This window comes from Petaurus breviceps, unplaced genomic scaffold (genome assembly GCF_028583685.1).
Source record: "Petaurus breviceps papuanus isolate PSGF00001 unplaced genomic scaffold, PetGlider_PUasm1.0 38, whole genome shotgun sequence".
Lineage (NCBI taxonomy): Eukaryota > Metazoa > Chordata > Mammalia > Diprotodontia > Petauridae > Petaurus > Petaurus breviceps.
In genome coordinates, this window is record NW_027186304.1 from 31,065,403 (window position 1) to 31,077,949 (window position 12,547).

A 12,547-nucleotide genomic window follows, 5' to 3' on the forward strand; every position below is an offset into this window, starting at 1 on the left:
GGAAGGAAGGAAGGAAGGAAGGAAGGAAAGAAGGAAGGAAGGAAGGAAGGAAGGAAGGAAGGAAGGAAGGAAGGAAAGAAGGAAGGAAGGAAGGAAGGAAGGAAGGAAGGAAGGAAGGAAGGAAGGAAGGAAGGAAGGAAGGAAGGAAGGAAGGAAGAGCACAGAAATGAAAGCTATGTACAGAGACAAAATTCCTAAACTGGAAGGGGCACGGAAAGATAACTGAATTTGAAGTCACCAGGTCTGAGTTCAAAATCAAGCCCAGCCACTTAACTCCTGAGGCAAGCAGCAGCAAGTCACATAAATTCTTTACATCTGTAAAATAAGAGAGTGGGCCTAGTTCCTTTCCAGCTTGAAACATCTGTGAACTCTGTGAATGGTGTTTGCTATGGTGTTAGATTTGTCAAAAAACAATTTACTTGAAATCAGGGGTTCTTGGTCTTTTTTTATATCATAGTCCCCTGATGAAGTTCCTTTTCAGAATGTTTTAAAATGAATAATGGATGCAATAAAATACAGATTAGTCGACAAGTATTTATTAAGCATTTGCTGTGTGCTGGACATTACAAAGAATACTAATACTACTGATAGAAGTAATTTTTTTCTCAGCCAAGTTCAAAGACCCCCTGAAATGTAACAACTGATAGTTGGGGGGAGGGGCATAGACACCAGGTTAAGAACCCTTGCTCTACACAACGACCCTGGAATTCACAAAAGCATGCATATGGAGTTGGAAGGGACCTTTGAGGTCATCCAGTGTAACCCTCTGATTTTACAGAGACTGAAGCACATGGGGTGAAGTGACTCTCCCAGGGCCCCACAGTTATTGAGTAGCAGAGTCAGAATTTGAACCCAGGTAGTCTAAACCCAGGCTCAGCAGTCTTTTCATTGCACCGCCCTAATTCCCAAGAGCTACACTGGAGAGGCATGAGGAATTGTGTGTTCCAAGATTATTTTCTATGCAACTTCATTCAATACAATAAAAAAGCACTGGTCAAGTGCCTACTATGGGCAAATACTATATTAGGTCCCCGGGAGACAGTAAAACAAATGGTCCCTGCCTGCTAGGAGCTTTCTTCTGGGTATGGGTTACCATTGGCAGTGTGGCATAATGGATAGAGAGTCAGCCTTCAATTCAGGAAGACCTAGGTCCTGCTTCTGATGCACACTAGCTCTGTGACTGTCACTGGACCTCTCAGGGGGATCAGGAAAAGCTTTCCACGGGAGGTGGCTCTGGAGTCTGAGCCTTGAAAGAAGCTTGAGTAATTCTGAGCTGCAAAGTTGGGGAGGGAATGCATTAACTCCAAAGATATTTACATAATAGGAAGCTTATAGTTAATATAAAACTTTTCTGCTTGTAGAAGCCAAGCCTTCATCTTACTGTGGAAACACAAAGTGACTCCTCACTTATTATTGTTGCCTGTGTTGTCTTGGTCAGGTGACTTGACCTCTCTAGGCCTCAGTTTCCTCGTCTGTAAAATGAAGGGATCGTATTAGATATGAATGGTATTCAAAATCATCTGGGAATGCCTAAGAGTCCCTCAGACCCTTTCAAGGGGACCATGAGGTAAAAACTATTTTCATAATAATACTAGGATTTAAATTCTCAAATATGATAAATAGATATAACCTACACAAATAAAAGCTCTTTCAGGGCCGCTGGATGGCACAGTAGATAGAACTGCAGGCCTGGAATCAGAAAAACTCATTTTCCTAGTTCAAATCTGGCCAAAGACACTTACTAGTTGTATGACCCTGAGAAAGTCACTTAACCTTGTTTACCTCGGTTTCCTCATCTGTAAAATGAACTGGAGAAGGAAATGGCAAGCCACTCCAGAATCCTTGCCAAGAAAACTCCAAATGGGGTCACGAAGAGCAAGAAACAACTGAATAACAACAATAATCTTTAAGGGCACAAAAAGGTCCTGAGACTAAACACTGAGAATTTATATGTCAAGCTACCAAAAGAATATTGGCTATATAATCAGAGGACCTGAGACCAAATTCCTTACTTACCAATTGTGTAACCTTGAGTAAGTCGTTTCACCTTTTTTGGCCTTGGTTTCCTTACCTGTAAAATCAAGGGGATGGGCTCAATGATCTCTAGCATCCTTAGCCTCTGAGTACATCATATCACCTCTGAGTTTCCTTCCATCTCTTGAGGTAGGACCCTATGATTCTACAATTTTCATATAGAAATTGGTTATTTTATCTTAAGGCTGTGCCAGAATGAAAGTCAGTGACCTGCCTTAAAGTTCAGTTTCCAATTTAAAAAGAATTGTCTCTTGGGAACTGTTATTGAGATTTTATACTGAAAACAAACCTTATCATCTAATAGCAAGCTTCAAACACACCTCACAAGACACCTACACTGTAATTCTAATTAAGTGGAAAGTTACCTGAACCTGCTGTGGCTGGCAGCATTTTGGATCTTGGTGTAGTCAGGAAATGTGCAAAAGGATTTAACACAGACATTTCTATGAATACTAATAATGCTAGTAATGGAGATCCCAAATAGCAAGATGAAAAATGTCCTGCTTTAGCAAGAAATCTATTACTTAGAAAAGATTATTCCACAGCTAAGATTAAAAATGATTTTTTTGCTGCTCCAGAAATGCCTCTTATGATCTGACTTTTTACAACAATATTTGTCATCATTAGCTCATATGATATAGGACTGCCCATAAAGTCTAAGGCATGACCCTGAGTTGAACTTGCTGGGTGGGTCAGCTTCTTTCCCTCTATTTCCTGGCCACTGGGTATTAGAACAGTGTTGAAGCACAAGGAGAGGGATGGACCACTATAGGAAAAGCATGATCCTTACTTTAGAGCTAACAAGGATACCAGAGGTACTAGATACTGGAGATCATGGAGCCCAGCCCCTTGTTTTTACAAGTGAGGAGACTGAGGCCAAGAAAGATGAAATTACTTGTCTAAGGTTAAACAGCACAACTGGTTAATTAAGACAGATGGGATTTGATTCCACGTCCTCTGGTTATATATCTATTATTCTTTCTGCAGCCTGATTTGTATTCCTTAGTGATTCCTTACTGATCCTTAGATCAGTAGCAGCATCTATATGGGAAGGCCTGGGGTAGGGAAGCTAAGTAACTATCTCTGGTTGTTACTGTGAAATTCAGACATGCCAGGAAACCTTCTGAGGCTCAGTATGTCAGATTTTGATATCAGGTATCAATGAGTCAATCAATAAACATTTACTAATCTTCTACTATGAGCTAGGCACTGTACCAGTACCACACTCACAGGTACTCATGAGTTCTGTTTCCAAAGTTTCTAAATGAACTGATCTACTTGCCTTTTATTAGAAATAGATCTATGGAGTTCCATAAAGGATTGAATCCCCATCCAGAGAACCTTGCCTAGAATATCTTTAGCCCTAGATTGGATATTAAAGATTGTGTACATTAGAGAAAGGGGGCCAACCCATTATATAAACTGTACATATATATATATATATATGTACACACACATATATACATATTTTCACCTGTATATTGCATAGTATATGACTATGGGGAAAAAACAAAGTCAGTTGATGGGAGAGTACCCCAGGATGAATAATATCCATACCTACAATGTTCCATGCTGGAGTTCACTGGAGAATAAGCTGGGGCAAGGTTGTTCACCATGAGAATGTAATCAGCACGGAGGGAACTATCCTACAGGTTATTTATAAAATCACTTGCTGGGGAGTGGGGTGGCCAAAGCTTTGACCTCTCCTAGATTGTGGGAGGCATTCCTCCATATGGACATACCCTGCTTTCTGGTGCCTACCCACTGGGCACCATTTCCACAGCATCAGCCACCAAGCTACTACTTCTGTCCTTTATACATACACATATAAACACATACATGTAGTATACACATATATGTGTGTATATACTTTTGCATTTTGGTTTTTAATTTTATGTGTGTGTATGCCCACACACACACCCCTTTTGATTTTTGTTTTCAGAGTTAGAATTTCCTTCCCCGAAGTTCTATAGACTTGTCAGAAGTTCCCCTGGAAAAAGGCAAAAGTTAATCTGAGGTTTGGAGAAAGCAAAAGTCTTATTGATCTAAAATGCTTTGAATTTAAAGAAAAATTAGAGAGAATTCTTTATAAGGATCTTTAAGTACAGACACATGAAAGTTAATTAAGTTTGAGGAGCAGAGACTGGACCTGGGATTCCACTGGTATGGGGAAGAGCATTCTTCTTCTGCTAATGGTGATCTGCCATCTTGTCTGTACCTTATAGTTTTAGAGCCTTTACCAGAGAGCTGAAAGGTGAATGCCTTGCGTATGTCAGAGAGGAGACTTGCAACCTGGTCTTCTTCTCTTTAAGGCTAACTCTTGAGACATTACACTGTACTTCCTAGCAATTCAATTTAAACATATATTTTATTGAGTTTTCTTTATCTTTTAAATCCATTTGGGAGATAAAGAAAAAAAGATATTACTTTCCAATTCATTCCTTTGCTATTGAGTTCATAAAAACAAAAGCAGAAAAGCAGTATCAGTGCCTGTTACAAATATTATGCAGTTGTCAAGTACGATCCCTTTACACAAAACAGATGATTTACCTCATGATTAATTTTTTAAAAGCTATGTTATTATTATTTTGCCTTTAAAATCAGCACAAAGAACTAAAAATAAGGCAAGCAATAGGATTACAGAGCAGGAAACAAGCAGAAACTCACTGAAAGCATTGAATCAGCTGGAAAGACCATTCATTAAAAATGGGCATAACCCATGCTCCACTTTTTGTTTGTTTGTTTTATGTGGACTAGGTTCATTCTCTGGGACTGCCCGCCAGACCATTCTCTCTCTTTGGTTCATGTTTGAATCTCCTTAGATGTGGGTGAAAGAGTCCACCATTCCCATGCAAACACTCAATGCAGCAATGCATAATAGATCGCAGGCATGGGACAGCCTTTATTCTACCCCCCACAAAAAATGCAGATCCACATAAAAAGACTCACAGAAGTCCATGTCAATACAATTCCTCTACTGCTCTGATGAGACCTAATTTCCCCAAGGATCTTAATATACTCTAAATTCATAGCATCACCCTATAGTCTATTATGGGGAAGGAAAACAAAGCTTTGAGTTGCTTATGTATAACCCCTAAGACATTCTGGTGGATCCTTCTTTACCTATGTGGGCATCCAATCTTTGTGTTTTAAATTTTCTGGAAGGAATAATCTTTGGATTTGCTAGATTGGAAACCCTCAGACATTCTAGAGAGTCCCACTTTAAATGCCAGGAATCCATACATTCTTATGGTATTACTTTAAAGGGCTCAGACTCCCTTTGGAAAGGAAACACATTTAGAACTACTAAACTAGTCTCTTCAGTTCTTCTATGGCCTAAATAACTTATAGCAATAGAGTTTGGCAAAAATCCATGTCTTTTGCTCACAATTTATACTCCCTTGGTATTTCTATAGCCTCAAGTGCCACGTAATGATTCTCTAAGAGACAGGCACTCAGCACTCCTTTATCTCAGATGATTGAAGCAAGGAATTCGAGTATCCTTCATAAAAGTAGAATTCAGGAACTCTCATCACTTGGCCATACAGTTCCTCTTTCTACAGCTGTTTGGACTGAGAATCTACTCAACTACCTCTCCAAATCTGGTGCCTCTGCAGGAAGATGGAGTCTGAATTCTTCACTTTGATGGTTCAAGCAGAGCTTGAACATCTCTCATGTGCTTCTGTCACAAGGCAGCCATTATCCCCTTACCCTCAGGAATATGATAATTCCCAGAAAGGGAAAAGAGACCTGAATCTCTGAGTGGACTCCTTTTGTTATGGTGGTGGTGATGGGTTTTTTGGACTCCTTTTTTATAGGCCAGAACAAAGGGACAGTTCCACACACACACATACATTCTGTACCAAAGGCATCAGAACCAATCAATTCATCCATAAACATTAAGACCTATTCTCCAGGAGCCTTTAGAGAGCAGCTCCATGCTCTCCATAAGATGTAATAAAAAAAAACCCAAACAAAGACTTACCACCCTGCATCTCCTTGGGTTAATAAGAGAACTCCTCTGATCAGTTAATCAGTCAGTAATTAGTCAGCCAACAAGTGTATGAAAACACTCTGAGGATGGAGTCTGAGAGTGGCTTAAGAGATCATTTTAGGCTGTCAAATTTTTCACTTGAATGTGTTTGTCCCATGAAGTTATAATTACAGCTCACAAACCAAAACGTGTCTGGTTTGGGACTTGTCTCTTGCCAGCTCCCAACCCACTGTCTATCTCCTTCATTCCTATTCACATGATGCTGAATTGATGAAGCTAAATGACTTTGGTTGACTGAGCCCACTACAAATGTTCTGTAAACTCAACTGGGTCATCAGTGCCACAGGACAACCCTTTTATTCCTCTCTAATTTATTCCCTAAAGTATTCTTCAAAGAGACTATTCCAAACATTTTCTTCTATCCTCAAGCCTTCCCATATGACTTCTCCCCCTACCCTGGAAGCAGAGAACCTGCCTTATACTTTACTGAGAAAATAGATATTCTTTATCCTAATGACAGGACAAATTTCTTCTTCTCCCACATTCTACATTTTAATACCCTACATTCAACATATTCTATGTTTCATCATCCCCTGTTCTCTCTTTTGTTATTCTAGTCTGATGAAGAGGTAGCTCTTTTCCTCTCTAGGACCCACCCTCTTATTCAAATCCTTGATGCTATCTTTCTTCTTAGGCCAGTTTTTCCTTCCCTCCATACCCACCATTTCCTCTCTCTTGGCTATTCTCTGTTATTGATTTTTTTTAGTAGAAACAAAATTCTTTATTCCATTTTGCTTGAACCTCATCTCTGAAGTGGCATCTTTTTCTTTAGAATTTAATAGATGATTCCACTTCCAATGATCATCATCTATTCTCTTGGTTGCTCTCCCAGTTACCTTCACAAAGCATTTAGTCAAACCAGTTGCTTCCTTTCTAAAGGACAGTGTAACACATTGGCTAGAATCACATTTGAAAAATAAAATATTCCCTGGGTTATTTGTCATTATTAAGACAAGAATTGCTGTAAATGATTCTAATGAGCTGTGTCACTCTCCAAATTACCACCACATTGAACCCTGTAATAACAAACAGAGGCACAGGAAGGAAACATCAGGGTATGAGTATGAACATGGAGAACTCCACAATGCTAGGCCCTAGTGCTGGAGCCTGTGGAACAGAAAGCTTGTTTGTTCCATATTTTTAACTCTCTAAGCAAAACCTGACCTTTGGTGGATGTTGAGATACTACTAATATTCAGCCATTGCAACTCAAAAGTACTGTGATAGCTAGTAACCCAAGAAACCAGCTTATCATCTTTTTAAGTACTCATTTCTCAGGACCCAGCACATACTGTGACTCATAACGTCCCTGAAGTAGATGCCTCCCATTCCACTCAACTTGAAGTATTCTGTAATGAGCTTGATTGGAGGATTGTACACTCGAGTTCCAGATTCTTTATAAGTCTCCCCTACAATCTTCAGAATTGTTTGCTTGCATTTATCACATCTGATTAAAGTTTAGCATATTTTTAGTGAAACTAATTTTTCAAAAGTTAAAAGTTGTAATTCCATTTGCTTCCTTTTCCAAATGGCAGTGTAGCTTTTTCTTGGTGAAGAGATGGGGACTATGAGAGCAGAAGGTGGAATACACTATCAGATATATTTGCTATGAGAGCAGATTTTGCTTAAAGAGGTTTTCTTTAATGCTGTCTGTGATTTTTTTATATAATTATCAATTCCCTATGTGTTCTTTTTATTTTTTTTGTCTTTTTTTTTTTTGGAGGGGGGAAGGCAGGGCAATTGGGTTAAATGACTTGTCCAAGGTCACACAGCTACTGTTAAGTGTCTGAGGCTGAATTTGAACTTGGGTCCTCCTGACTCCAGGGCCAGTGTTCTTCACTGTACCACCTAGCTGCCCTGTCCCTATATGTTCTTGATGAAGAAATCTTGTGTTATGATAAAGAGATACATGATAATTGGGACTTATAATAGAACCCAGGGGTTTTTTTTAGCTTTGCATTTTCCTACAAAGTTCTCAAAGCTTTTTAATACAGTAAAATCTCAGCTATCTTCAGATTTCAAAAAACAAGTAAGTGCACCATCCAAGAAGCATTTACTAGAGTGCTATCATGTGCCAGGCACTGTACTAGGCACTGGGTATAAAAAAGAAGGGGGGAAAGCATCCCTCAAGAAGCTTACATTCCATTAGAGAAAAAAAACATGCATATGTACAAATGCATACAAAACATAATGAAAATAAATATAAAGAAATTTTGAGACAGAACACGTGGTGCTGGGGGTGGGACAGTTGGGGGGTGGAGGAGGTATCCAGAAAGGCTAAATAGCTATGTATTCTAGAGAGATGAGAATTCATCTATTCTCTTAAAGCACCCAAAATTTGTTTTTACTTTGACAATTGTGAATGTAAGCTAGCATCTTTAAAATGTATTATACTTTCCTGCCTTCTTAAACAGAGTACAAAACATAATTTAACTTTTTCTTATGACTCAAGATCATCATTATGAGTGCCAATTATTGTTCTGTGCTGTGAGACCAAATGGAGCTGTAGGGCTTCTTGTGTCTGTACCAAATGGCCAAGTAGATAGCTGTACTTTTGAATTATTTTGATGTGTAGAGGGTTTTCCCCCGTTTCCTCCCTTCTTGTCAGCTGTCATTTTATTGCTGCTATAAGGTATACTTACCTAGGGCAGCTCCTCTTCTAATTGTCTGTTTCTGGGTTTTAGTGGGCTCGGAAATCCAATGACTAAACTTTCCAGAATTGTATCTAAGTCAAGAATAATAAGCCTCTGGGGGAGGTCCCAGGAGCATGCATGTGTTGTCTTGAGTGTTCATTGGCCATTTTCCCTACTTCCTATTTCTCGACTGTGTTCTGGATAGGTGATGTTGCCAAATAGCCGAGTACCAGACAAGCGAGGTAAAGAATAAACACTAGGGAAGAAAGGAAATCAGAATGTTTGGATTCCTCTGGTTTTGGCACTCCCTTAGTTGTTGAATAAAAGCAGGTACTTCTCTTTAATAAAAATAAATTGCTGAGCTTTAAGCAGTATTTCTTTTACAACTTTAAATCAGACCCCTCGGGTAACAAGCAGCATACATCCGACTTATTTAGTTCCTTCTTATTTAGTCTTACAAAACATGACAACTAAGCAAATCAGCGATTAGGATGCAGAGGCTGTCCCTGCTTCCATCTGAAGTGTATATGAATCGCCCATTAAAGATGTAGTTTGGCTTTTGACATTGTTCTTTCCATCTTCTCCCAGCACAGAGTACAGTGGAATGAAAGTATACATTCCCTCTGTGACTCAACCATGCTAAATGTGTCTGGTAGCACTTCCTGGACCACAGTGTGCCAAAGAGTGAGCTATTTTAAAATCTTTAAGCTCTAGCTGCAGGTTCCAAATGTGTACTGATGAGGGTTAGTGTGAGCTATGGAGAACAAAATGAAGGCTGGCCTCATTTGGTGAAGTTATTTTTAAAAATTATATGTGGAACAAATGTATAATGGAGTAAACTAGTCAGCAGCACCTTGATTCTTCCTCACTTCAGTCTGCATATATCTCTGCAATACAAAAATAATCATTAAAAGAAGAATAAGATGATGATGATAGCAATGATGATGATGACTACAGTACCCATCCCCTCTCCATCCCATCGCATCCCTGCACGCTTTCTCCAAGCTTTAGCAGGCATCAAAAACCATTGTTTGTAGGTTTCTCGCATATACTCAACAGCGGCATCAGGAAGCTCATTCTTGAATAAGGCCCCTGTTTTACTTTTACTCCTCAGGAATGATGGTCCTCCTTTCCCCAGACTGGCAGAATATTAATATCCTTCTGCCCTTTCCCTGGGTACTCTTTTCCAATTTGCTTTCTGTTGATGACTTTTTATTGTACAGTCGACCAAAATGCTTGCCTGTTATAAACCACTCTAAAGGAAAAATTTTCAACTGCTTGGAAAATATTAGCTGTAGGAAGGTTTCCAATGCTTTTAATAAAATTGCACCCTTCTAGGATTAAATCATTTGACTAAAACTTATTCTTTTGGGTGTGTGTGTGTGTGTGTTGAATCAGTAACCTTTTTTCACTTCCTCCGGAAATGTGAATACAGATGTAAATGTCTCCAAACATTGCACATATTTATCTCCTTGAAATGTGTTCATTGTAGAGGCAATTCAATTTTATTGTTTATTAAAAAAAACTAATTCCAAACATGAACTAATTTTATTCCTTTTACCCAAACCTCTGATTAAAATTTAAAAAATTATAAATGCATTTATATCATTTAAAAAATCAAAATTTCCAACTATAACTCTTTACAAACTAATCGCATAGTTGAACCTATAGAACTTAAAGTCTCCCAAAATCTGGGTCCTTCATATCTCTGAACTCTTCATATAGTAAATGCAGAATTGGAAGCTAAGCTTTTTTCCAAATGGCTCACTTAGGCTTATTTAAATCTGAGCTATCAGCAGAACAAGTTTATCTATATTTTATGATCTTGAATTGTTTAAGATCTTACAAATAAAAATACAGCTCCCTCCCCAAACTATAAGTAAGTTGATGTGACCAGCATTTTGTCTCAGGACATTGAAATCTGGAGGATGTTTATGGCACTTGTACTTCTTCAGCAGCTGCAAAAAACTGAGTTTAGGAACTAGTTAAGAAAAAGAAGAAGAAACTAGCTAAAGAAGAATAATTAGTTAAAATAGGAAGCACACAGAACTCACTTCTTCCTTTTCCTTCTCTTCTGCCTGGCATGGCCTCACTCTTCCCTGCGTATAGGGATCTTTTTCTCTATAGCTTTAGGCCCATATTCTCTCTCCCACCCTCAGCTGAATTTTTCTTACAATTTTTCTTTGAGTGGACTTTCCCTGCTCCTTGCCCAAATGTACATTTTATAGTCCTTACTCTTGGAGCCAGAATGACTTGTTATGATTCTCCTCCTTCCACCCCTGCTACTCCCCCCTAGTTTTTTTCTGCTGTTTTTTTTTTAATTTCTTAGTTTCCTTTTTTATTTCTTCTTCCTTTTCTTTCTTTGCTTCTTTTTCCTTTCCTTCCATCTTTCCTTCTTTCTTTATTTCCTTCCTTCCTTCTTTTTTCTTTTTTCCTCCTTTCCTTTCATCTTTCCTTTTTTCTTTCTTTTCTTCTTCTTTCCTCCTTCCTTCCTTCCTTCCTTTCATTAGAGCACAAAGATAATGAGACTGAGTTCACAGATCTGGTCCCTGTATAGAACAGCTCTGTTTTGTTTCATGGCCAGAAGTAAATCTGTGACATTGATCACAAAGAGGCCTGAATGTAAGAGCCCCACTATTGGAAATGTCATCTCAGAATACAATCACAGTTTCTTTGAGGTGAATTTACTTAAATTTAACTTGGTGGGATGGTAGCAGATGAACTAATCACTAGGATATAGAAATTGAGGTTCCTTCCTTACACATTATCAAAGAGTCTGAGGTATAAGCAACTGAAAATCACAATAAAAGATACTCATTTGATTGATTCTACTAGAAAGTATCAATATTCCCCCCCCTTTTTTTTATCTTACAGGAACCAAAGAGATTGTTGTCAATGTTGATGATAATGGAGTCATTTCACTAAACTTTGAATGTGATCAGATGTCCAAAGACTCTAAACTCATCTGGTCCAAGAATTATGAACCAGTTGAAGATTCTACTCGACTAGAAGTTGATACCAAAGGCAACAAGTAAGCAATGTTTCATTAGTAACTGATTTCCTGCTTACTTTCTATTGGGATGACTTTGGCAAGGAGGGGATGAAACTTGCATAAGATTATACACTTTTCACAGAATTGTCAAAGCTCATGCTTCTGTGTTTCATGGATTTTATCATTTCAAAGCCCTACAATCACCACCAATTCAGACTATTGTAGACTGTAACTTAGTAGACTCTATCATAGTTGCTACGGCTGAAAAAATTCATCACTTCCTGGCAATTTTCTGGTGATGAGCCTCTCAAAACATAAGAAAAGGACAGAGCTCAAAGCCAATGTGAATGTTGAAGGGTGCTGATGATAAAAATAGCTCACATTTGTGTTGCAAAGTATTTCCATATGTATCTTTCTTTTTCATCAGTGATGTCAGGAGAATTTTGACTGGTAGTATTGAAAGAACAGTGGCTTTGGGAGTCTAATCCTGACTGTCACTTAAAAACTGTGGCACTATGTATAAGTCTTAATTTCTTTGAAACTTCATTATCGTATCTGTAAAAAGGGGGTAATAATACTGTGCAAGATTATTGTGAAGAAGCAACTGTAAAAATGCTATATAAATGGCAGCTATCATTACATAAGAGGTTTGAAGAATTCTCATTAATTCTAAGGATGTTGAATATAGAGAAGTTTGGTGCAGAAAAATATTTCAGGAGACAGAAAGGGACTATTTTCCCCCATCCTCTATCAGGGAGAGAATAGTGTAGTAGAATAGTTGGTCTTGAATCTCCCAGTAACTCTTTATATGATATTGAGCAAGTCACAAACTCTC

At 38.4% G+C, this 12,547-nt stretch overlaps 1 protein-coding gene across 2 annotated transcripts in view; it reads left to right on the forward strand.

The window, feature by feature from the left end:
* MYOM1 (myomesin 1) overlaps positions 1–12,547 on the forward strand; it is a 171,172-nt gene that overhangs the window by 122,385 nt on the left and 36,240 nt on the right. For both annotated transcript variants that reach the window (XM_069099711.1, XM_069099712.1), the window contains one exon: positions 11,595–11,751. In XM_069099711.1, the coding sequence (XP_068955812.1) occupies positions 11,595–11,751 (157 nt within the window). The remainder of the gene's footprint in view (positions 1–11,594; positions 11,752–12,547) is intronic.